We start from the raw sequence: 27352 nt of genomic DNA, 5'->3' as shown, positions 1-27352 counted from the left end.
GGTTGTTCTGAATGGTATTAGGATATCAAAAGCTTCCTGAAGCTATTCTTATTGTTTTTAACTCAATGTATTGTGTCTGGAGCTGTGTTGGATGTTAGTTGTTTCTAAGTTTGCAACATTGAATTTGCCCCGCAGTCGATAGGTGGATGAATATAAGGTGGTTTTAGGTGTGTTGCTTTGTGGTGTTTTAAGTTGGAAATCTAGCAATTGGCGGTTTGACCATGTGACTGGAGTCATTGTTTGGAAGATACCTAGTTTTGGATTTGCAAAGATGACATATAGGGTTTGCCCAGTGATGTGTGTGGATTTGTGGATGAACTGATGTAGGTTCATTGTGTCTAGTCCAGTGATGAAGGTTTTTGGATAGCGCATTTTGGGTTTGTCAAACTAAATGTTTTGGTCACCGAGAATGCATAGATTGGAGTGTTGTGTTATCAGATTTGACATTGTGTCTATAAATGTGTCTGGGAATGTTGGATTGTTAGGGGCAGGTCTGTAAGGGAGAAGGAAGTTACAGGAGGAAGATGGTGTTGGATTGCATCTGGTGGGTGAGGAGGGCCTCACAACCTTGTATGGAGACGTTGTCAGCTTTATTGAGATTTATTGTTTCGTGGAATACAACAACTAGTCCACCTCCTCTTTTGCCTATATGATGTTGTGTAATCATGTGATAGCTTAGAGGTACGGCTTCATGCAAAACTGGAACCATGCAACACTGGCGTGGGTGTCTGGTGGGTTGGAGAAAGTGTATGCGGCTGCTAAGGTATTCTGGTTCTGTGTTGTGTAGGGCATTGTATGTGTGCGTGAGAAGTTTGAAGTGGCTCCACGTGTGAATGGGGAGTCAGCGAAGCTTCCTGAGGTGCGGTGTAATGTGGGTGCAGTGTCGGAGGTCATGCAAGAGCCTTGTGGATGCATTCTGGAGGGTCTGGAGTCTGTGTCAGAGATGTTTGGAGATTCCGGCATAGATAGCGTTGCCATAGTCCAGCCTACTGGTGATGAGTACAAGCGTGATGGTCCGTATGGTGTTCTGGGGAAACCATCTGAAAATCTTTCACAGCATGTGTAGGATGTGGAAGTAGGAGGTGAACACCTCGTTGATTTGAGCTGTCATGTTAAGCTTGTCATCTAGGATACTCCCTAGATTTCTTGTGTGGTCAGTAGGTGTGTGTGTGTGTGTGTGTGTTAAGCATGAGCGAATTTTGCGGATCTCGCGTTCGCGAATTTTGCGGATTTGCGGATTCGCAATCCGCAAAATCCGCGAATTCCCGCGAATTTGCGGATTTTTTTTTTTTGTGTTCGCCCGTGTTTCTGCCAGTTCGCGAGGATTTTTACAATTTCGCAATTTGCGAACTTACCTGTCGGGTCGCAAGTTTTGCGAACTTGTTGTTTCTACGTGTCCAGCCTGTTTGGGACACTCTTCTTCATCACTGCCACTCTCTGTCACCACTGCCACTCTCTGACTACTCATGCCACCCTCTGGCCCACCCATGCCACCCTCTGTTTCATCACAGCACCCTCTGGTTGTCCAGTGTACATTATTTTTGGCAAAGCCAACCACACCTTCCCTGCCTCAAGTGACCTGAATTAATTTGGGGCTGATTAATGTGTCACAGAATATTTTTTTAGCTGGCACCTGCTTCCTTAGTGCGCCCTGATTAGTGATCTTTTGCACTTGCTAAGTGCTTTCATTGTTGCAAAATTAGTTACAACACCTGCCCTGCCCCAACTGACAATAATGAATTAGGGGCTGATTAATGGATTTTAACTTCCAGCCTGGCTCCTGCTTGTCTCCCTTAGCTGTAATTCAGGACCTTTGTGGCATATGTGTAACTATTCTGAGGTTCAGAGCAGGGTCACATAATAGTTGCAACTGGCAACTGAACTCTGGAGGGGCCCCTCAGGAAGCACTACAGGAAATGGCTACTAATGATGTGCCTGAACTTTTGAACCTGGTAAGTAGTTACTTTCAGTTTTGCTAAGATCGTATTTCTGCAATTTTGCACTTATTCGCGGGGCGCGAACTCACGCGAACAGTGCGAGCAGTGCGAGCAAAATCCGCTGCTCGCGGATTTGCGGATTTTGCGGGAAATTCGCAAATCTCGCGGATTGCGGATTTCCCGAAAATCCGCAAAATCCGCGAGCGGAACGGATTTTCCGCCCACGCCTAGTGTGTGTGTGTTGGTCCTAGCTCCGACAGAATGATACCAGTTGTCTGTATTCAAATGCAAATACAGGCTAAAAAAGTGACTGACTGCTGAACAGAGTAAAATAATTCAAATTGATCTATGTAGCAAGTGTAACTTTTCATCTTTGAGCCTACAAATGCGAATATAAAACACTTTTAATTCCTTTTGCCAGCTTCAGGGTGAAATTGAATGAAAATGTCAACATGATATACAACAAATGTATCTTTTATGTAGAAAAATACTATAAGTAAAGGTAAGGCATACAGCCAGCAGTGCACCAGGGATTCATACTCGTCATATGGATGCCTGAAGGCATGTTTTTGGTGCAGGCTTTTCATTAAAAGGCCAATGCATCTAGGAACATGTTATCTGACTTTGCTTCAATTGAACTAACTCTCCTAATAACTATGACTCTGAAAAGTAGGATTGTGGCTTAATGCAAGGTGTTTAGTGTACACAGAGCAATCTGGAGCCCTGAGCCTGTCACATGTTAATTTTAGAGAACTCAAGATGCCAAATTGCAATGTTTTGGATATACCATTATAAAAAAGGGACCCAAGATGGAATGGGCATACAAAGAATATTGTTTAGCAACGTACCAGTGAGCATACAAAAAGGGCACGATTTGAATATACATGGGTATATATTTTTTCGATCCCAAAACAGTAATCATTTTTCTAAGGAGAGACAAAGATTGAATTGGTAGAAATATTCAAAGTTTAAACTGGAAAGGTCGCTCAGGCCTCGACTGGGCCACCTGAGCAGCACAGGCAGAGCCCAAATTGGACACCACGCTGGATGAAAGTGGCTCACAGCTACAACTCAGATACTGGTGCATTGCCCGAGTGCCCGCCTTACCAATCCGGCCCTATCTGCACCTGCTATTTCCAAATTTCCCTGGACATATTTGGATCAGTGTGAGCCTGTGTTGTGTCATTTTGGTGCTGTCTGTGTTAGCTAAAGATGGAAATGCAATGAGGAGGCATGATTTTTAAAGAAGCACTAATGAGGAATGAACATCGGTGATATTATAAAGAGTTTAAAAAAAAGAAAAGGAACTAAAAGTATTTGTGAGAAAAGCAGAGAATGATGGAAATGCTGAAAGAAGAAACATTCAAAGAGAAAGAGGAGAACAAGAACAACAATAAAGAAGACTAGAAGAAATAAAAGAAGCAAACTGAAAAAATGGAAAAAATAAGAATACAAATAAAGAATAAAAAAATAAAAAAAAATGAAAGAAAGGAGCGACTGTAGAGATGTAAGTGGGAGGGGAAGGGGGAAGGGAGAAATCAATAAAGATATATATCAGAAAGAAGAAAAAAGACAAAATAAAAAAGAAATCAGAGAGGGGTGATGAAAAGACAGAAACAACGACTGTATGATAGTAAAGGAAAAGTAGGAAAAAAAGAAAAGAGGTTAAAAAGGAAATAAATAAAAGCAATAGCCCAAAAAGAACAAGGGCATGGTGACAAGAAAGAACTCTGTACTGGAGGGCAGAAGGAGCAACAAAGAACAAAAACGAAAGCGAAAGAAACAGAGAAAATAGTACTGAAAACAAAAAGAGAGACAGAAACAAAGTACGGAAGGAAATAATAAAGAAAATAAAAGAGACAAAGATACACAGGAAGAAAAAATGTAAAAGGAAGGAATGAAGGGGGGAAGATGAAATTGAAGAAGGAAGGGATGGAGAAAGAACAGCACAAACAAACAAAGCGAAAGAAAGCAGAAAAACAGAGAGGAGGAGAGAGAAATGAAAGAGGAAAAGAAAGGAAGGAAAGAAAGAATGAGCGAAAAAAGAAACTAAAAGAGACTAAGAAGGAGATGATGCATCCAACCCGAGATAGAAAACTGCTGAATGTCTGCAGCACAGTTGACTTTATGGTTTAATAATATGAAGCAAATTGCTTCTGCCTCCCGAAGGAACTGTAGACAGAGTGCGCCGCTCAGGCTCGCTTAATATCATATTTTTATGTGTTTTATTGGTTGTAGATGCGAGAAGACACCACAGCTGCGCTTGGCCGTCTGAAGGAAGCTGTCAGGGGCTTTGCACCGTCTGGCCAATGGCGGCCACCGCGCGCCGCACGGTAAATATCGGCGCGAGCCGGGCGCGCGGTTCGTGCAGCCTCGCAGAGAAGCCAGGATTGAGGATGCTAGAGAGGCGTCCCCCGCCACCTCTTCTTCTTCTGCAGATGAGCTGCCTCGGGAGGTGGGCGGGGCGGGGAACAAAGCTGGAACAGAACTGCTGCATCAGCAGCCTGGATGAAGTCGTTGGTCCGGTCCCTTATGGTTTTGCACTTTAAAGTTTGGGTTGCACACATTCCCATGATTGCAAATCCATGTTTGCGGAGGGTTGTTTTGGCCAAAGTAAAGGACGGGAGGGGCCAGGGGGCGGTGTAGGGCGATAGAGGGAAAGATTACATGTCATGACCTGAAGATGTATCAGTGAGTTAAATGCCCGTGGCTGACATCTGCTGTGCTTTTTAGAGCACGAGTATTGCGAACCTTATCAGGACCATCCTGCCATTCGAACCCCCAGTGCTTTAAACGGGCAGGTACTATCCGGTACAGAGTACCTGCACTTTTTTAATTTGCAAGGTCGAGTACCTGCACTTCTTTAATTTGAAAGGTCGAGTACCTGCACTTCTTTAATTTGGAGTACCTGCACTTTTTTTTATTTGAAAGGTCGAGTACCTGCGCTTCTTTAATTTGAAAGGTCGAGTACCTGCACTTCTCAGCACTGCTGAAAAACATTTAATAGGAGAGTGCCAGCACTTTTCAGGAGAAAACAGGTACTCTAAATAGTGAGTACCCACACTTCTGTATTTCCAATAAAAGCACTTTATCCCTCTGACAGCTGTAAATCCCTTAGAAATTGTAAATAATTACGCATATAAATATATATTTATATATATTACTTGGTTGTATTCTTAAGAGTCAACCTTTAAACTTGCAGCCAATTTGCAGAGCTGAGCTCAGCTGCAGACTGTTCCTTGCGCGTCCATGCTTAGGTTTTTTCCACAGAAAAGTCAAGGCTAAAGTTGTCTCGAAGCCAGAATCCTTGATAATGAGCGACACATTGTAGCCGCCTCACTGGTTGCACTTTAGTTTGCCTTTACTCATTGACTTATTGACACATCTGCGTTTAAGAGCGGGTTTCTTGAAAGCTCCCCTTTCTATGTACCGACGGCGGATGTCCACTAGCTTTGTGGTCAGTGCATAGAATGTTGAACCCAAATCTTGGTTTCACTGGGAGGGGATGTGCAGTGGAGTGGTGTGGCTCACTGGTTAGAGGCGGCAGACCCGTAAGCAGAGAACGGCCCGGGCCCCCCACAGACGCCGGGGATGCCTGGTTTCACCTTGGAGATACCCAGAAAGGGACCATCTCACAGGGAAAACCAGGACGGGTTCCCCAGCGGTCTTCAGCGCCAGGATACTCCTTGGAGTCAGAGTGCACTTTACAAATACACCCACACACATTTACACATGTGGTAGTGCTGAGTGGTCTCTGACCCTTAAATTCAGGCAGGGTCTGGCAACCCAGTTCGAGAACCTTTAACTTTACTGTGGTTCCTGTCTGAGGATGCCTCTGTGGACCTTGTTGCAGTAGTACCCAGCGGTGTCTCAAAGATCCACCTGGTGGTTGGACCACAGTAGAACAATTTTTTTCACATGTAGCAAGTTTAGTTGGTTTTCATCTATCTCTTTCAACAAGTAAATATCAATCACGTTTAATTCCTTTTGAGAGAATGAATGTAACATTAGAGGAAGTTGTCAACTTTATGAACACCAATCGTTTGTTTTGTGGAGTAAATTAATCTTGCCAAACTTCATGCATGGAGGCTGCCGTGCGGATCGGGTTGGTAGAATATCACATGGATCTGAGGCAGTATATTAATGGTGCAGGCCTTTAATTTAAAGTTCAATGCATCCTGGAAGTTCTCATCTTGGGCACTTCAACTGAACCAACAAGCCTGTCATATATCATCTCTACAGAAACCTGGTATCAAACTGCTGTGATGCCAATGTATAATTATGCATGAGAGGCCCAGGATGGAATGGGCTTTTAGAGAGCACTGTATTATGGTTTACCGATGGTCACCTAACAGGAGCGATTTCTCCAAATAGAGGCCAAAGATTGAATGAGCATTTCAACTTCAAGTTTCAATCTGCACCTGCTCACACATTTAAAGAAAAGAAACAAACTGCGTGGGGAAAATGGGATTTTCTGAAATTCTACTCTTGAATACAGCACATTACAACGCAATCTATGACATCGCGTGCTTTTACAATACAGTTGTTACAAATACCGCTTTGTTAGTACGCAATACATTTACATCACAAGTCATTAGAACGACTTGCTTTAGGGGGCGCGCTGGACTTAGGAATAGTATTATTTACTATTCCTACTCCAGTTTGCGTATGGAAGGTGTTGGAATTATTTTCCAATACCTCAGCGCCCCCTACAGCAAGTCGTTGTTATGACTTGCAATGTAAATGCATTGCGTACTAACAACCCAGTCGTTATAACGACTGCATTGTAATAGTATTGCGATGTAATAGCAGCGTTGTAAATGCTGTTTCCCTCTACTCTCACCTTCCATGCAAAAGCTGCGTAGGCTGAAAAAAATACAGAGGGCTAAGGGGATTGATGATAGCCTATTAATATTAATGCACTGTTAACCCCTTCGATGCTAGTGACGGAACCATTCCGTCATGCCTCACGGTTGGGCTGTGCGGATGACGGAATGGTTCCGTCACGACCACACCCGCAAATGGAATGTTCAGCACCGGGGGAGAATCGGCGCCGCAGGCAAAGTGTTAAAGAGCCATATTTGAGGTCTCACTGAAACCAACACAAGTAGCCATAATTGCCTGTGTGTACTCAGGGATATCCATGCTGCAGTATCCATCACAGAACCATCAGCAGAAGCTAGAGAGGAGGCCGCTTATGGGCTTTCCCTCAAAATCGGAGTTCCTAGCTCCCTGACACCTCTTTGTGATCTTGGGCTACTCAGTTACAGTATCTTTGGTGTTATTCAACAATGCAGTAAGCGCAGTGCAGATGGAGAGACAAGCTGTAGGAGCCTCAGACAGGGAGACCTGTGTAGAGACAGCCAGAGTGCTGCTTTCCAAGGCTTGAGACTGTGATAAATATAGAACCGAGACCTGAAAATTTAAATTCAGTGCAATTTGAGGGATGGCTCGGCTGTTTACACCCAATGGCCGTACGGTCTGTAGAGCCTTGGATTAAACCTCCTTGGCCAATGTAAGGCCTGCAGTTCTGTGTCTTATCGCAGGAACTTTAGTCTGGCTCTTTGGGGCCAGTCTGTACGGTTTGTGAAACTGAGATATAGCTCTGCTGTCTAAACGTTAACGACTGTGGCCTCTGTGGAACATGGACAATAGCTTGGTTTGCGGGTGCAAATGGCTGAAATATCTGTGTGACACCATTGATGTGTGAGCTTGTGAGGTGTGTGCCTTTTGGGATAGCACTGCTGTTTAAAACAGGAGCCAAAGGATAGGCCTGCTGTGTGAGGAATGAGTATGTTCATTCTGAGTCACCGTATTCAAACATTGTAAAAGTTCAAGACAACCCTGTCTTTAAAACCAGGCTTATTAACAGAATAGCTTCAGAGATACCAGAAAATTGCATGTAAATCAGGGATAGTCCCGGTGCAAATGCATCATTGTCCACTAAAGTTCTGGAAAGATCTCCGAGAGAGGTCCTGAGAACTGTGAGCTCCCACTGCTTCCCTTTAAACCAGTCTTTTGTTCCTAAAGAAATCAAGGCATGAAGTGCTTTCAAATTTACTACATGCCTTTATATATACATACACCTAACTCCAGCTGCCCACACATGCAAGTCGGCAGGCCCACCCCTGCCCAGAGGAACACTAAGACATGTTATCTGGTCCCAGCACCCACCACCTCTGCCAATACCACTGCTCCTTTCCCAAATATCTGTTTTCTGCCCTCCACTCAACTCCTCAACCTCGAATCCTGGTACTTCTAAAAAATGAGACTTTGGGCCATATGTATGTAACTTTGGTATTGCGATTCTCAAATCGCTATTTGAGAATCGCAAAACGCTATGTATGTAGGATTTGCAAATAATTTTGCGAATCCTACATATTCCTTAATTGCGAATCGCAAAATGCAATTTGCAATTAAGGAATACCTCCCCATTCATTCCTATGGGCCTAGAGGCCCATAGGAATGAATGGGAAGACATTCTCAATTTGCGATTCTCAATTAGAGAATCGCAAATTGAGAATGCAATTTCAAGGGTGCCAAGGTGTCAAAAGGACACCCTGTTGCACCCCTGAAATGTGCATGTGTGCACATGTGGCGCACATACATGTCCTAAGGGCATGTATGTGCGCCACATGGCACTTTGAAAAATGCAAAAAAGTGCATTTTTCGAAGAATCGCAAATTACCACAAATTTGAAGTTGGTATTAATTTGCGATTCCTTAAGGCCAAATTGCACTTTTTCTTTGCCTCTTACATTGCATTTAGGGAATCGCAATTTGCGATTCCTTAAATGCAATCGCAAAATAGGGAATCAAAACTTTTGCGAAGTAGTTTTTCTTTAATACATACCATTAAGCCCAATTCTGTGAATTTCGGTGTTTGCGATCGCAATTTGGAATGATACATATGGCCCTTTGTCCCTTAACATTTCTGCCACCTCGCCTTGTTTACCAACCAGCCTACGCCAGTGTCTTCCCTCCTGTGGTATTTTACTGTACAGACTGGGCATCTACGTTCACAGCTGTTGTGGTCAGCTGAGGCACTCACTTATACAGATCAGTAAATTACCAGGGCAGTGTTCTCAAACCTATATTCATGTCTTCATATATAAACAGAGGAAGCCTTTTACTTTCACATTGTTCACGTCAAAAGACTGAAGAACCCAGCCACCTGCTTGGCTAAGACAGGCATCTATATATTTTTATTTATAGATTTATGATTGTTTTTTGTAGTTTAGGTCTTCCATGGTCAGGTTGGATTAATGTGCATCACAATAATAAAGAAAGAAATATATAAAGTATTTTTTAGCAAGTAACATATTCAAATATAGGCAGGACCATTGGAATGATGTGAACCAGCGGCTGCAGTTTTTTCTGCATGATTATGGATTTGCCGCATTTGCCACATAATCGATCATCTGCTTTATAATTAGTACATTTTCACAAAAGAAATATTTCTAAGTGATATGTATCAAAAGTTATTAAAAGCAGTAGAAGTCCCTTAGCAAGATTTGACTCATCATCTTTCAGTTGCTTATTGCTTTGATTGTTAAACTAGTACTAACCAGGTGAAATATTTGCCCATGCAGTACACCATATGTAAAAATAAAAAAATAATGAAGTAATACTGTCACAAAATGTGCTGCACTAGTCTGCATAGTTTTCTTTTTCATGCCAAATGATTTAGTTAACTGCAACATAATTTGGTTCCCAATGCCGCATAATTCTATTGGCTCTGAATATAGGTTATCAGAGATGGTATAGAAAGAAAGCGCATGTCTCGGTTGTAAGAATGTACAACATGATGCCCTGAGGAGGAAACACGAAATGTATTCCTATTTGAAAAGAAATGATGCTGTTGTTCAGAACGCTCATTAGAAATCAGCAAGGAGAGTTAAGGAATGACATAGTAGTTTGACTAGGGAAACAAAGGTTAAATGCTTCTTGTACAGTTCTGGTCACTCCCTTCTCCCTGAGACGCCCATAGGATGACTCTTTACCAAAAAGCCTTTCTAAAACCAGGAGCATAGCTTCCGTTGATGCAGCAGGTGCAGTGGCACCGGGACCAAAAGGCCCCAGATTATTGGTGTATTTTATAATTCACTTAGCAGCCATTTCCTTCATTGCACTGGAACACATGACATGTTACTGGCTAAATCGACACGCCCGAGCAAATGTCGTATGTTAGTGCCCCTTCTAACTTTACATATATTCAGATTTTAATGTATGTGTTTTGTTCCAGATTTAAAAAAATCGAATTCTTTGAGATAAGATGTGTGTTTTCTGGATGTCTTGTAATGACTCAGACCACTCTGAGGTCCTCTCTTGCTCTAGGTGTCCTGGTGCATACTTTATACAACTTTATAAATAAGTATTACTAAGAATTGTTATTGATGCGGTCGGTGTCTCCTGGGTGTAAAGATACCTACCCTTGTGTCTCTGCAGGACTTCTACTCGGCCATCCTCAGGGTGTTGGGTGATGAAGATGAGGAATCCAGTCAAGAGTCCAAGCTGCTGAAGGGCCTGAGCATGCTGCCGCAGATCTGCGAGCTGCACCAGGAGATCCTGGGCGAGCTGGCGGAGAGGCTGGACAACTGGTGAGAAAGGACGCGCGGGTGATATCCCGCCGCGCTGCGCATGTACTCGTTCCAGCGGCTTGCACCTACATCACAAATGTTGGTTGACAATCCCAGTCGCGTTAAAGTTTTACCAGATATCTAGAGCTTCCAATCCCTTAGCTCCATGGCTCATAAATGGAACTTTAACTTTTGTATTTATAGAATTGTTGCATTGACCAGTATTGATGAAGCTGCCAGCTTCTATAGTCTCTGTCTCTGCAACAAGGGCTGTATTATACAAGGTGCTCTGGGGGCACAACACGTGTTTGTGTCCACTTCTTGCACACCTGGGACACTTTGGTATTATAGGAGGGACTGCAGACGCTGGGGTAGCCCCCTCTTTAATACGGATTGTGCCAGCGCCCATTTTGCACCACCGCAGTCTCAAGGGGCATTCCCCTATTTCATTGGGAGTGTGGCCCATGCAAATGAGGAAGCAATTTGCCCTTACATCTGTGCCATATTATAGATGCATGGTGACATGGGTGGGGCATGGCAGCCCATTTTGCTCTGAAAGCAGCCCTCTAGTCTGCAGCTCATCGGGATAATAGAAACCAAAACACAAATCTTCCCAGCCCAACCATCCAATTACTCATCGAAATCTTTAAAAATGTATTACAAATGAATTCATAAATAAATCATTTTAATATGTCTTAGAAAAGCAAAAAACAGCAAATAGCACAAAGTAAACTGCAGAAAAACCAGTTTAGCCCCCAACACTACAGAATTGATCCAACCCCACATTTTTTGTCCTTAGTAATAAACAAGGCCTTAGTTGTAGACAAAGGGGCCGATTCACAGAACTAACTTAAGACAAAATCCTAAACTTACTACTTTTGGTATTCACAGAAGTTAGGATTTTGTCTTAAGTTTGTCTTAAGACAAACTTAAGACAGACTTAAGTTAGGATTTTGTCTTAAGTCTGTCTTAAGTCTGTCTTAAGACAAACTTAAGACAAAATCCTAACTTCTGTGAATATCAAAAGTAGTAAGTTTAGGATTTTGTCTTAAGTTAGTTCTGTGAATTGGGCCCACAAAGTCCAAACATCATAAAGGCAAGTTGTATTTTTTCCTCCTTGCTTCACTGACAGCTATAGGTAATTTACAAGACATCAAAGTACGTTTCAGTGGAACCCCTTGATGTTCCTTCCACCTTCAGTAGGACATAAAGCAATAACACATTGAGATAAAGAAAGCAATGCTTAAGTCTCTCCCTTGTGTTGTCTAAGGGGGTCGGCAAACATAAAACCACTTCGAAAAAAGAATGGAAATCCTTGCCATCACAATCACATCCTGGAAATGTAACTAACCCCACAATGCATGACAGCAACAGGCGCCAGTTCAAACGAAACGAACAATCATCAAGATCCTAAAACCCTAGTGAAATAAGGAAAGGTCACAAGCAGACTTGTGATTGCGCACAGATGATAAAGAGCAGATCTTGTTCTAAAGTTGAGAGAACAATCCCAGTGCAGGGCTGGCTTTAAGGCAGTGCGACCGGTGCGGCCGCACTGGGTGCTGACCTGTGGCGGGGACTGACCTCAGGTGGGAGCGCTGTGTTTAGCAATGACTTATGATTGGAGAGATGAGGGGCACTTTTGCCTGGTGGTAGTGAGAGAATCCGAGGAGGCGGTCATGAGGTGTGGGAGCGCCAAAAATGGTTGTCGCACCAGGCGCCCCCAGCGCTAAAGCCAGCCCTGCCCAAGTGTTTTTGACTTAAAGGAATATGGGGCTGTGACGGGCAAACTGAGCCTACAAGAAAATGCCAGAGTGACAGAATGACCAGTCCATCGCTGTCCCCAGCTAGGTTTGTGCTACATAAATATAATACAGATACAAAGAGAGATGCACAAAGAGTTCACACACAGTGAGTAAGGCTGGATAGAGAGGGTGAGGAAGTGACATCAGGAAGTCAGTGAAGGTACACAGCTCCCCACTGGGCCTTAGATAGCCTTCATAGGAAAAAGTGTAGAAGAAAGACCAGTGTAAGAGATAGGGCGAGATAGAAAGTGGTACGAGCTGTGAAAATGTGGTAAGGGGAGACCAGAATGCAGGACTAGACTGCCCGTTTTTAGGGTGAGCCTGCAAGAGCATGCTCTAGCGCATGTGTCTCGCTTACCATACACTGTTTTATCCATTGCCATTTACCCATTGCTTCCCATTTGTCTGCTGCATTGTCACTCGACTTTGTAGGCATGTTCATTGGCCAATGCAACCGAAACGTCACTTCTGATGCTTGTTTTTACTGAGCATATCCCCAGTGTATTAAAGCCAGTGGAAGTTGTTTTTTAAGGCAAGGGGCTGCAGGTGCCTTTGGCACTTTGTCCACCTTACCAAAGTAATTACAGCGGGGGTACAAGAGCTTCAAAAAGAGGAAAAATCAAAAGGAGATCGTGAGAAGGACAGAAATTGATGAGAGAGGAGGAAGTGATCAGGGCTGGTTCGAGCATTTTGCCATGGCTGCCCTTGGTTCCTAGTCTGGGCCTGCAAGTACGGAGGGCCTGATTCACAGAACTAACTTAAGACAAAATCCTAAACTTACTACTTTTGGTATTCACAGAAGTTTGGATTTTGTCTTAAGTTTGTCTTAAGACAGACTTAAGACAGACTTAAGACAAAATCCTAACTTAAGTCTGTCTTAAAACAAAACTTAAGACAAAATCCTAACTTCTGTGAATACCAAAAGTAGTAAGTTTAGGATTTTGTCTTAAGTTAGTTCTGTGAATCGGACCCGGAGAGTCTGTAAAGCACTGTGAGAAGTGGTGGCCTTTGTAGTGTTTTGCGAATTAGAAATGATAGAACCCTTTTGGCTTCAGATGGACTCCGTAGAACTGTGATATAAGTCTTACAGGGGCTTGCACTTACCGCTCGTTTAGAATGTTGAGATTGCAGTTACACGCAGAGGAATAAAGACGTGTATTACTAAGCTCCATGTGTGGTGTACTCCCCTGCGAGTACCCGGGGCTGGGAAAGACGCTACAGCCCTGGGAAGGAAATGACAGTAGACAGAGTGAAGGTTTTGAAGAGAGAAGATGGCAGTAAGGAAACAGAGAGGATAAGGTGGTTGCGGTCTTAGACGTAGCACATGGTAGGGAAGTGGTAGGGCTCTGATTGGTGGCCCACAATGAAGAAAGTAGAGGTGTTGATATTTTGGGGGAGGAAATTTTGAGGCTTCTTAAGAAAATTATAATAGGTGAAGGGGGAGAATTGTGATAAGGGCAGCATCAAGGGAGGAATGTGGTGCATCTGAGATGGCCATGGCAGTACATGGAGTGTAGTGTCTGGTAGAAGAAAGGAAGGAAGGCGGTAAGTCTGACAGGGCCATGGCCGTGGACAGGTTTTTGTAGCAGCTAGGATCGAAGATGGTGTGACAGAGAGAGCCACAATAACAGGTGGGGTGTAGAGTTGAATGTGGTCATTGTGGTGGCAATATAGGAAGGTAGGGTAGTCTGGGCAGGACATGACAGAAACTACAGTAGAGTGTTTAAGATAGTGGAAGGAAGGAGGCATGTCTGACAAGACCCTGACAGTAGGTAGAGGGGATTGTATTGTTTAATGCTGTGAAAGGGATGCAGAAGGTGGAGTGTGCAAGGTAAAGGCCAGGAAGGAAGTGGGTGGGTTTGAGAAGGCCATGATACTAGGTGAGGCATTTTAGTGTCAGTTAGAACACTCAGGGGGATATGTACAAGGAGGTGGCGGAGCGCTGCGTTAGCCTCCTTGGCTTAACACCGTGCTCTGCCACTTCTGAAACGCAAAGCTGTACCATATTTACAAGAATGTGGTGCAGCCTTTGCTTTTCCCCTGCGATGGCGCTAAGTTTAGTAACTTAGCGCCAACACAGGCCCCCTTGCACCATATTGCAAGGGTGTCTGCGTGCAGGGGAGGATTGTTTATGTGTAGAAAGGTGTCCCCTCCTGCACATAATCAATCATAAAATGCCATTTAGTAACTTACATGTGTGCTGCTTCATGCTGCACACATGAAAGTGACAAAATGGCATTCTTTTTAAAGGTTTGTTTATGTACAAAAAGGGACACCTTTATGTACATAAACAAACCATGATATTTTGCTTTTTCTATGTGTGCTGCATAAGGCAGCACACATGGAAAAAGCGAAATAATGCATTTCTCCTCGATTTGCCAAATTATGACCAGACTTTACCTGGTCTTAATTTTGGCGCTGCCTCCTATGTACGCCACCCTTGCACATAGAGGGCAGTAAACAATAAGAGGTGTACAGAGTTCCCCCAGGAGAGCTCTAGAAAATTAGCTCAACCAGTAATTCTCTCTCACTCAATCTAGACAAAGGGTGAAGTGAGGGTCTCAAGTGTGCGGTGTAGACCCATATTAAAGAATGTAAAGGTACCTCACACAGGCTACCGACAGGACTACAGCTGTAGCCCCAGTCGATAGTCGTCCAGCCTCATCATCGGTACCCTGCTCCTTCGGCAGGCTGGCGGTGCAATGCCCGTCGGGCAGCGATGGAAGCTGCACTTTTGATGGAGATCTTTTATTCTGGGCCAGCGGGTGTGTGTGTGTGAGGGGCCTAAGGGAGTGTAATCGTGAGCGTGGTAGTGAAGTTAAAAGAAGTCAGGGAAGTCCTGTTGGTGAATGTTTTAATAGTCAGGCTTCCTGCTTCAATAAAAAGGTACAGGGGTACTAAGGGGTGGTAAGTAATGGAACCAACCCTTACTCGACCCTTAAAGTGCAAGAAATGGTCAACATGTTTCACGCCCTAAGGGCGATTCATCAGGACCTGGGTGCTCATAAATTACTCGGGTCCTCTAAGTTTTGCAGGACACCAGTATACGACCTGAGGCAGTGTCGTATCGTAATGGTTCCACAGAGGGGGCCTCCTGGGAACCCTAATGTTTCCTCCTGGAAACCTCACGCGCCGTCCAAGTGGGGCCGGCAGCGAATGAGGAAGTCCTCTTACGTCGCTGCAGGCAAGCTGCTCTGCACCTACCCCTCCCACTGGAAACCAACGGTCTGGACGGTATGCCGGCTGTCCAGACCGTTGGTTTCCAGTGGGAGGGGTAGGTGCAGAGCAGCTTGCCTGCAGCGACGTAAGAGGACTTCCTCATTCGCTGCCGGCCCCACTTGGACGGCGCGTGAGGTTTCCAGGAGGAAACATTAGGGTTCCCAGGAGGCCCCCTCTGTGGAACCATTACGATACGACACTGCCTCAGGTCGTATACTGGTGTCCTGCAAAACTTAGAGGACCCGAGTAATTTATGAGCACCCAGGTCCTGATGAATCGCCCTTAGGGCGTGAAACATGTTGACCATTTCTTGCACTTTAAGGGTCGAGTAAGGGTTGGTTCCATTACTTACCACCCCTTAGTACCCCTGTACCTTTTTATTGAAGCAGGAAGCCTGACTATTAAAACATTCACCAACAGGACTTCCCTGACTTCTTTTAACTTCACTACCACGCTCACGATTACACTCCCTTAGGCCCCTCACACACACACACCCGCTGGCCCAGAATAAAAGATCTCCATCAAAAGTGCAGCTTCCATCGCTGCCCGACGGGCATTGCACCGCCAGCCTGCCGAAGGAGCAGGGTACCGATGATGAGGCTGGACGACTATCGACTGGGGCTACAGCTGTAGTCCTGTCGGTAGCCTGTGTGAGGTACCTTTACATTCTGGAATATGGGTCTACACCGCACACTTGAGACCCTCACTTCACCCTTTGTCTAGATTGAGTGAGAGAGAATTACTGGTTGAGCTAATTTTCTAGAGCTCTCCTGGGGGAACTCTACACCTCTTATTGTTTACTGTTGTCAGGACAAGTACATTGGACCCCCTTAAAAATTGTCCAACCTTCTTTCCCCTTGTTTGATATCATAGAGGGCAGTGTCAAAATGAAGGGGTGTTGAGGTGGAACGCCCACCGCAACACCCACTGCCCACCCCTTTCACGCGGAAAGGGGGCTTATGTACAAGGCAGCGTTAAGCCACGTTCAGTGGTTTAACACTGCCTTGTACATAAGGCACAGCGCTTATCGCCACCAAAACATCATTAAAAGTGATGCTGTGGTGGCAATATGGGCTTGAACATATGCCCCACAAGTTGAGTCATGGCTGTACTGACTTCCTGGTGCACATCATGAACGTTCTGGATGCACAGTTTTGCGACAGGAATAGTTTGTTGTCCGCGAGCTGTATTTCTGCGTTATTCTACATTGTTGCGCTTGGCTGTAGACGAAGCAGTATTTCCACAGCCGCCGCTGATATAGTCCCTCTGACTGTAGGGCCATGAACAGAAAGAGAGGCTGTCGTAAATTTGCAGCCGGTTTGCAAAAGATAAAAGCGCGTCGGCGCGCTAATGCTTCTGTGAATTACCACATGGCCAGTTCAAAAACTCTAAATAGCCAGATAGTTCATAATTTATACGACAGTCTAATGCCATTTTAAATACCTCCGGGCTAGATTAATGCCAGCATTAAAGTCTAAAGCGGACCCCCTGCCGCGGCCTTTATTGTAGACGAGGCACTGTACACTGCGCGCCAGACTTCGCTTGCAGGCGGGCATCTGTTGCGCCCCCTCGCCTGGCATCTGCGGAGAAAGAGAGGATGGAAGAGGTGCAGGAATGGGGCAGGCATCAGCCCCCCTTGTGTGGAATCGGGGGCAACAGTGAGTGTATGAGGTGGGTAGCACTTGGCAGGACTCGCCTGGGAGCTCAAAGCCGCCCTGGTTAATGTTTTTAACTCTTCACTGCCTGTTTTGTTGCATCCTCTTTTTCCAGAGGTTTTTTGTCTCCAAATTTGCCGCTAGCTCGTTGTTGCAGGTTGCATGTTCTTGTAAAATGTATTTATTTATTTTTGCATTCTAGGATGTTTATTGGTAAAACAAAGACATCAGTATATATATATATATATATATATATATATATATATATATATATATATATATATATATATATATGCTGCAGGGGGTGGCTATCATTGGTGCAGCAGGTGCAGTTGCACCCATGCTGTTTTAAATACCCCAACTGCAGTCAAAGGGGCCATTTCCCTTGATTGCCCCAGGACATCCTTGCTACGCTACGGGTATGCTAAAGACATTATGGAAAATCTGCAGATTGTTTTCATCTTTTAAGTCCATTGCTCAATACTGTGCTCTATTTCTTATAAATCCCATATACTGTGCTCTATTTTCTATATATCAGGTATACTGTGCTCTATTTCCCTTACCCAATTAACCCCAGAATACTAAAGAAAAATGGATGTTTTCACTGGCCAAGTCAGGCATTATATAATTGGTGAGTTTTATAAGGATTGTGATCTGCCAGGGTAGCTTTTAAATGTTAGCACACCTCAGTAAATTGTTGTGAAAGTAGGAGGCAATAGTCATTTTTTATAAAAATATATCCTCATCAGAATCAGACGAAGGTCACACACGAGGGTGGTCCCCATGGGGAGGGTTGGGTGCAGGGCCTGGCCTGTCCGTAGACCATGTGGGGCGGAAGTACACCTAACCCCACGCTGTGTAGGGCCAAATACCCCACCACCCTTTACCAAGCAGCACGCCACTCATAGTAATGCGCATTTTACTTCAACTTTAAAAAAACAGTTATAGTTAGGTACTCAAAAAAAAAACTTTAGAAATTCACTGAAAAACAAAGGTTAAAGGGACATTACAGTTAGGTGAAAATGTCAGTTAAAACATACTATTTTAAAATACAAAAGTACTAAAATTCACCAGTTATAGATTAACCTTTGGTCTTTTCAGAATATACACGTGTATGTTTATATATATTTGCTCTCCTTGTTTTGGCGAGCTGCCGCCCTCCTTTCTGATCATCAGCGCTGCTCGTGATACAGCGCTCCGCAGTGCGCTGCAAAGTTAACGAACAGGTTCCCACTCACATCGAGAGAAACCACAGCACCTCAGTGCTGCAACATCCAGTTATGCTTTATTCGGAAGAAGCATCTACGCGTTTCGGTGCCATTGCACCTTGGTCACTTGCTTACATACAGGGGCTTTCAGCCAGTCTTCTACATCTATTAATCTAGTGTTGTCATTCACATTTTTCTTTTTCTTCAGATTACAGAATGGGGGACATTTTTCGGCCTACTTCACCCATTGGCTAACTTCACTGTGAGTCACGCCATTCTGCCCTTTCAAAAGAAGCACATCTGCACCAGGCCCGGACTGGCCATAGCGGGCACCAGGCAATCCCCCGGTGTGCCGCATCGGTGGGGGCCGGTTTTTGGGCCCCTAGGGGCCGTTTATGTTACAGGGCCGTTTAAAATCGGACCTGTACCAAAATCGGCCGAAAACCGCCCGGCAAAGAGCTCGGTCGCACCTCCAACTCCCCCGAGTGGAGAGGGGGGCCGGCCGAGCACTTTGCCAGGGGCGGTTGTGGTTCCCAGTCCGGCCCTGATCTGCACACAAAGTAGTTCCACAATGCCAATGTGAGCTATTTTAGACCAAAAAAGAACCTTGTTTTTTAACCAATGTGTTTTTGGTACTACTTCCTATCAAAATATTCTTTTTCTCTTCATTCTCCTTCACGTAGGTCCAGGTCCCTGGAAAAGAAACGCCTACATTTGCTTTCCCAAAAACCCATCCCTCCTCCCCCCGAGGAGAGATACGAGGCATGTATAGGATTTCAGTGGCTTTGGGAAGCCATGAGACTTAAATCAGACGCACCACTGGTGGACAATCGCTCCAAGTTGGCTGTTCAGGTGGTTGCGCTGACTATGCACTTCCTTGTGTGTTGTGCCTGGTGGCGGTCCCAACGACATGGTAATTAGGGGTAATTAGTCCCTTTGTGTTTGATTTGCATAAAGTTTTTAACACAAATCCGACTCGAAGTAGTGCTGTGGGATTTGCTATCCGGCACAAATCGCGATATGTAGCGGCATTGTAATGCAAAGTAATGCTACGGTGCACAATACACTGCTTTGCATTACTTTGCATCAAGGGGGCAGTATGGACGGTCCCATGCAACCGTGGGTTTGGATGCATATCGCTGTCTACAAAGAATTGCAGACAGGGATTGGCGCCAAAATTCAGCGCCTCTTTTTGGCGGGCGTCATGAAGAGGAATGTTTTCATTCCTATTCATTATTTTCTCTTTTTGCACGTGTGCAGCATTCTACAGCACCCATAAACACTGGGAAACACTTTGACCCCTTCCCTGCGGGGCTAATTCCACTGCTGTGCTGTGGGGCACGCACAGCACCACCGTGCTTGTGACAAGCTCAGCTCCTCGCGCAGCACAGTGGCGCTGTGCTCATGACGAGCTGAGCTCCTCACGGCCACGCCCGTTTCTTTAGAACGCTCAGCACAGCGGGGGAATTAGCCCCGCGTGTGAGCGCCACAGCCGTTATGACGAGCTCAGCTCGTCATGAGCACACGGATACTGTGGCTCATGATGAGCTGAGCTCGTCATGAGCATGGGAGGAGTTATAGGGTTAAAGCATAGTTTTTGTACTCAAAGGGAAACTTTGCTATACAAAGCCTATGGTGCCGCAATGAAGAAGGACACCTTTGCACTACGACTCAAGGGTGTCTGAATTGGCGCAAGGCAGCCAAAAGTGCACCGGCACTTGAAGCGAGCAGAACAGCGCTACCTCTTAGTAGATATGGAGCAGTTCTGCTCTCTATCGTTCACACAGCAGTTTTATTTCCTCCCTGTGTTGCGTGATGTTTGCATAATTCCGGACCTAGGGGTCTACACTCATTGCGTGCTGCAATGCATTGATGCCTTCTCAGCCCTCGAGCCCTGAAAGCAATCAGTTTCACTCAAGCCGGCCGGTGGTGGTGCTGTACGGTCCAGCCGGTCCTACCCACTCGGACTTTACTAGGCCACTAATATAGCCTCAGGCAAGTAGTGCTGATGCCAGGATTTTGGGCATCTAAGGAAGAGTGGCATCTTACCTGCAACCAACACGAGGCCAATGTTTTCTGCTTGTAGGGCCAATCTAGTGCCCCCTGCTTCGCTCCAACCAGGTCCCTGGAAAAGAAACGCCTACATTTGCTTTCCCAAAAACCCATCCCTCCTCCCCCGAGGAGAGATACAAGGCATGTATAGGATTTCAGTGGCTTTGGGCAGCCATGAGACTTAAATCAGGCGCACCACTGGTGGACAATCGCTCCAAGTTGGCTGTTCAGGTGGTTGCGCTGACTATGCACTTCCTTGTGTGTTGTGCCTGGTGGCGGTCCCAACGACATGGTAATTAGGGGTAATTAGTCCCTTTGTGTTTGATTTGCATACATTTTTTAACACAAATCCGACTCGAAGTAGTGCTGTGGGATTTACTATCCGGCACAAATCGCGATATGTAGCGGCATTGTAATTCAAAGTAATGCTACGGTGCACAATACGCTGCTTTGCATTACTTTGCATCAAGGGGGCAGTATGGACGGTCCCATGCAACCGTGGGTTTGGATGCATATCGCTGGCTACAAAGAATTTCAGACAGGGATTGGCGCCAAAATTCAGCGCCTCTTTTTGGCGGGCGTCATGAAGAGGAATGTTTTCATTCCTATTCATTATTTTCTCTTTTTGCACGTGTGCAGCATTCTACAGCACCCATAAACACTGGGAAACACTTTGACCCCTTCCCTGCGGGGCTAATTCCCCTGCTGTGCTGTGGGGCGCGCACAGCGCCACCGTGCTTGTGACAAGCTCAGCTCCTCGCGCAGCACAGTGGCGCTGTGCTCATGACGAGCTGAGCTCCTCACGGCCACGCCCGTTTCTTTAGAACGCTCAGCACAGCGGGGGAATTAGCCCCGCGTGTGAGCGCCACAGCCGTTATGACGAGCTCAGCTCGTCATGAGCACACGGCCACCGTGGCTCATGATGAGCTGAGCTCGTCATGAGCATGGGAAGGGTTAAAGGGTTAAAGCATAGTTTTTGTACTCAAAGGGAAACTTTGCTACACAAAGCCTATGGTGCCGCAACGAAGAAGGACACCTTCGCACTACGACTCAAGGGTGTCTACATTGGCGCAAGGCAGCCAAAAGTGCACCGGCACTCGAAGCGAGCAGAACAGCGCTACCTCTTAGTAGATATGGAGCAGTTCTGCTCTCTACCGTTCACACAGCAGTTTTATTTCCTCCCTGTGTTGCGTGATGTTTGCATAATTCCGGACCAAGGGGTCTACACTCATTGCGTGCTGCAATGCATTGATGCCTTCTCAGCCCTCGAGCCCTGAAAGCAATCAGTTTCACTCAAGCCGGCCGGTGGTGGTGCTGTACGGCCCAGCCGGTCCTACCCACTTGGACTTACTAGGCCACTAATATAGCCTCAGGCAAGTAGTGCTGATGCCAGGGTTTTGGGCATCTAAGGAAGAGTGGCATCTTACCTGTGACCAACACGAGGCCAATGTTTTCTGCTTGTGGGGCCAGTCTAGTGCCCCCTGCTGGTAGTAGCAAGGGCCTAACATGCCACGGTTTATGATGCACTGTGGGGTGAGTCAAAAATAAAAATGCCAGCATGTGTACAGTGCACAGCTACCTCCGGAGAGGTGTCCCAGCGCTGGGGGCCGTCAGGAAGATTAAGCAAGCTATTACCCAGAGTCAAATGATGGTGGGCTTACCTGCCACCAGAGCCGGGGATCAAACCTTGAACGCTTTGGTCCAGAGACAGGCACCCTGGCCGCTGCGCCACACCTCTGCCAGCAGTTCTCACCCATACTGCCAGATTATTCATAATTTGTGGTGCTTTCTTACTCAGAATTCTACCAAGCGATGTCAGGTTCTGGGGAGGCGGTGAGTAAACCTGTAAGATGCCTTTAATCACTCCGCTGGGGATAGTGTTAAAGGAGCCATTTTATTTGATTAAACACATTAAAAAGGCATACTTCCTGTCCTGATGATCCACTAAATTGCTGTGCTTTTAAGTGGGGCAGTTAATATGTCAGGCGGCTGCCAGAGAGCGTGATTGCTACGATACATTTACTGAGACAGCGGAGATAATGGCCATCATGAGAGCACTAGTCGCCCCCTCGGGGTATATGAACAATATCAAAGGCTGGCAGTTGTATGGGAGGCTAAAAAAACTGGAATGAGGCAAAAACCATTCACTCCCCTTCAGGCTGGTTTCTCTGCAAGGACAGTGGAGCTGGGGCAGAGTCAGTTGTAGATTCTGGGACTGACTCCTACTTCGCCAGCATTTCAGAGTCAGCTGACTTTGGGCATTACCTACTGTGCCCCCATTTATGTTGTATGTTATAAAGAATTTGTATCGTGCACTAATACTCTAGAGTGTCCTGGTGCAGAAGTGAGCTAAGGGTAAGGGTGGGAGCCAATCAGACGGTCTGACTAAACAGATGTGTTTTTAATTGTTTTTTAAAGAGTTGCCAGTCCACCACTTTTCCGTAAATAAGACTTTGGTAAATAATAGTGTGGGAAGATTCTGTTGCACCAGCACGGTTTTGTGAAGTTTCCAAATTTTATGTTTCATGAACTTTGTACATTTTCCGTCCTAAATGCAACTTCTCCCATGCAGTGCTTTTCTGTTCATTTTGTTGACTGGTGAAATACAGAGGCCATGAGTATTTTCTTATCCTCCCAAATTTAATGTTTCAAATATCAATTTTTATCCCAGCGTGCAGTCGAGAAGATGTTGGTGCAGAACCCAAGCAAATTGCCGGCATTTAAACAAAGGGGCTTCAGTTCAGATCAATAAACTTTATTTGGCAGATTAAAAAAACAGACTTAAAAGTGCAAAATAAAATAAAACAGAGCGTAAGAACATTCCATCAAATCCTCATAATGCACTCAAAATAAAATCGTGCATCCAATAGGGCACCAAACCAAACGATTTCTAGTACATGACGCTTATTCTCCAATTCATAGCTTTCTAGATAAAAAACGACATTGAAACATACTTAAATCGTACATCCATTTAAAATGATGATCAGAAAGATATCTAATAAAGGTCTTTCATCACCTATGGTTATAGCTTTCACAATATGAATTTTTGTCAAACACATTTAGCCTCCTCTTTCCTCCTACACAATGCAGTTTGTTTTTATGGACAAGTAGTAAACAATACTTAAACGTGTAACTTAACAAAACAGTGAAGTTTGTGAAGAGGAAGTTGTGGTAAGTTTTATAGTACTACTGTTCTACTACAAGACATACTACAAAGTGCAGTTTGTGAATCAGGCCCAGACAGACTAGAACTGCAATTGGTCTTTAGTTAGTAGAGAGTGGAAGGCCCGCAGTGCAGATTTTAAGAGGTCACAGCAGCACAGGCCGAACACGAGCTGCACTGGTCTCTTTGGTGCTTGGAAAGAGTCCTAGCTGGAAGACCTATATAGATGGGGGTTTTGTAGTCCAAGCAGGATGTTACCACCTCAGAGATCATCACTATTTTGTGAGTTAGCTGTTGAAGTTGTTGTTTCACATTTTTTGTGACTGTATATAAGTGTTGTGCAAAATAAATGTAATAGTTAAAGAGAACTCCCAAGTTGCAAACCTTATCAGGTGTAGGTGAGGTCCCTGTGCACCTGTTATCGATTACAGTATATTAACATGCTGCAGCCTTAACTTTCAATCAAGATGATTTAAAACCCATACAATGTCCTACAATTGTACTGAATGCTTCTGAGCTGTCCATGATGTTATTGGGCTGTTATGAGACTTCAAATATTCTATTATTTTGGTGAAATTGAGCTGCTCAATCAATTTAGCTACACTTTGAGTTTATACACTTCCAGCGCTTAATTTGCACCGGTGGTTGTCAGTGGGGGCTACCTGCACTTCTTTCCGGGGACTGACTCTATTATACTGCATCAGACATTACCAGAAGCAAGGGAGGGAAAAACAAAGCAAAAATCAGGAGAAAGCAGTACAAGAATGAGTTAACGGGACAGGGAGCTTCTGATAGTGGATTAAAGAGGCATTAGTTGGATTTAAGATGACCAAACTTGGTACTGGGTGCGCAAATATTTAATTGCACTGGCCACAGGCTTCTGAGCAGAGCTTTGGCCCTGGCACTCATTCTTTTACAAATTAAGGACTGTAACTTCCTTGGAGGATTGAAAACTCCTCGCAACAGGAAGAAGTCATGATACTTAATACTATAGCCTTATAGCCCGCCGTAGAGGGCTATACCGGCTATTAAAGGCCCGCTGAATCGTTAAAGGCCCGTGCCGAAGGCGAGGACTTTAACGAAACAGCGGGACTTTAATAGCCGTATAGCCCTGCTACGAAGGGCTATAAGGCTATTAGAACATTCTGCCACTAGAGGGCAGAATGTTCTAACAAATTAAACAAAGGGTTCTCGAAGCTCGAGGGGATATAAATCCCCTCGAACTTCAAGAAGCTTTTGTAAAACATTGGAATGTTGCTCTGCGGGCCTTTACCAACCCGTAGAAGCAGGGAGCACTCCATTGTCTGCAATGGAGCTCCCAACATTCCAATGTTCTAATATCGCCTTATAGCCCGCCGTAGAGGGCTATACCGGCTATTAAAGGCCCTCTCCAGCGTTAAAGGCCCCGAGCCGAAGGCGACGGCCTTTAACAAGTGAGAGGGACTTTAATAGCGGTATAGCCCTCTACGAAGGGCTATAAGGCTATTAGAACATTCTGTCACTAGAGGACAGAATGTTCTAACAAAAAAAACAAAGCCTTTTGGGAGCGGGAGGGGATTGGAATCCCCTCAGGCTCCATGAAGCCAGAGCTGTGGACAAAGAAACATTGGAATGTTGGAGCTCCGGGCATATACCAGTCATTATAAGCCCGGAGCACTCCATTGTTTTCAATGGAGCTCCCAACATTCCAATGTTCTAATAACTGTTAAATCTATTTCTAGTAATAAATGCCTTGCTTCGCTTTGCTTTTATCTTCAAAGGGAGGAAAATCAGAAGCTTGCTGACATCTTCCTAGCCAGGGCAGCCAGCTTTGAGCATCATGCGGCCTACATCTTGCAATACGACAGGACTTTGGCGGTGCTTGATGAGAGTTGCCTACGGTCTCACCAGGTGGCTGCAGTCGTCAGGGAGTTTGAGGTAAGTTACTACCATTCTTTTGTTTCCAGGAACTCGTCCCATGTCGACCATTTTGTAAAGTGGCAATTGTATGGTGTCGGCAACAAGAGTAGGGGCCACTGTACAGATAACCGAATGAGAAACTGTTTAGTTAATTCCTAGATCAGTAAGGTATTCATCCCACATTTCAGCTGGATTCACTCTGTTCCTCTTTTGGCCATCTCAGACCAGAGTCTTATACCATGGTGTGGTCCTTATTGACAAGCATCATGTTGTATTTTCGTTTATTTTGATTGATTGCGCAAAGCATCAGGGTCCAGCTATTTTCTTCATATTTCCTGAAACTTTATGACTTGCCTAATTCTGAGGTCTGCTGGTGAATGATTGGGTTGAGAGAACTGAATAGGCTTAGCCAGGGTACACTGAGGAGAGGCATTATATGAATCCCTCCAAAAAATCCCAACTTACTTTGAAAGTTCTTCAGTTTCCTACAATGTACGGACCATTTTTTATGTGTGCAGCTACCAATAAAAGTGCAAAGATAAACTAAAGTACAAATATTTCCATTTGTATTTGGAGGAAATTTCGTAATCCAGCGAAAATAGCCTGCATCCGCTAGGGATTGTCCTGAAATGCTGGAGACCAGGGACTCAGTCGGTGCTTGGCTTGGCCGTTTGTACCTTCCAAGAGACTATGTCAAGAAGCATTGATAGACCCAGTAGACATGGAGTTGTAACTCCTGAATACTCGATAACATCTATGTTGGCATGTTGCTTTTTACGATGGAGAGTATCATCCACAGTCTTGCCCACCGTAGAGTAAACCAACTCTCATCAGATATCTGCACCAATATATGTCATAGATGCCAAAAGACCGGATTCAGGTTTATTTTATTATTTATGCGATTTTATATAGCGCAAACTTTACCCGAAGATGTCAGAGCGCTTTACATAAGAACCAGTTGAGAAACATAAGGATTTAGGATTACATGCGTTACATAAAGGATACAAACAGAACAAAATTGCAAATGTACAAGATGTAAAGTCACACAAGGAGGAGATACAAATGGATATACTCTAAGAGTCACATAGGAATGGTAGAGAGTACAAAGGTCTACTGCATATACTAGTGACTAGAGTTATCTCTATATACATAGGGATGGCAGATTTACATTTTTTAAGCCAAAATTGACTTTCTTTTGAGCTGTTTCCAGCCTAAAGTTGCCTCTGCTTCAATATAAGTCAGTGGTGGAAATACATTCCCGGTTTTTTTTATTTTTAAATCTTCCACTTTCCTGTTCTGAAATGTTGCCATGCACGCATAGGTGCACCTTGCAGTCAGGCGTGCAGCACAAGTGTTATTCCTGACCCTAGAGAAACACTAGGAGCCGCCATTTCGACACCTCCGAGGCCCACTGATTAATGGGGTGTCTGCTCTACCAGTCAGGAGGTTAACCCGGCCCCTGTCGTCGAGGTCGTAAATCACTTCCGGGTTCCGTTCTCATCTGTCTGTGGCATTTCTTCCAAACAATTACCCCCAGTTCGCCGGCAGCAGTGTAGGAATGATTCCCAGGGGAGCCTGCACAAGCAGGCCCCTTCTGCAGACCCAGGAACTAGCGACTCGTCTTTAATATTTCGCATCAATTTATTACTTACAGAAGCACTTAATGGGGGGTTGATTTGGGTCATAAATCCAGCGCGGGTGCGAGAGGGGCGCGCCCTGCTACCCCCTGGTTGGATGTCATTCCCTTGCTAATCGACTGAGATTACATGAGAACACAGGAGTAAATAATCATAAACTTAATGTTCTTTATTTAAATTGATGGGCCAAGGAGGCACTTTA

At 44.9% G+C, this 27352-nt stretch overlaps 1 protein-coding gene across 1 annotated transcript in view; it reads left to right on the top strand.

Moving 5' to 3' along the window:
• FGD5 (FYVE, RhoGEF and PH domain containing 5) overlaps positions 1–27352 on the top strand; it is a 473217-nt gene that overhangs the window by 289218 nt on the left and 156647 nt on the right. Inside the window, exons 6-7 of the mRNA XM_086939254.1 lie at positions 10385–10536; positions 25375–25531. Coding sequence (XP_086795380.1) covers positions 10385–10536; positions 25375–25531 — 309 coding nt within the window. The remainder of the gene's footprint in view (positions 1–10384; positions 10537–25374; positions 25532–27352) is intronic.

Source organism: Lissotriton vulgaris, chromosome 9 (assembly GCF_964263255.1).
Source record: "Lissotriton vulgaris chromosome 9, aLisVul1.2, whole genome shotgun sequence".
Taxonomy (NCBI): Eukaryota; Metazoa; Chordata; class Amphibia; order Caudata; family Salamandridae; genus Lissotriton; species Lissotriton vulgaris.
Note: the sequence above shows the minus strand (reverse complement) of the source record. Positions and strands in the feature narration are given on the sequence as shown.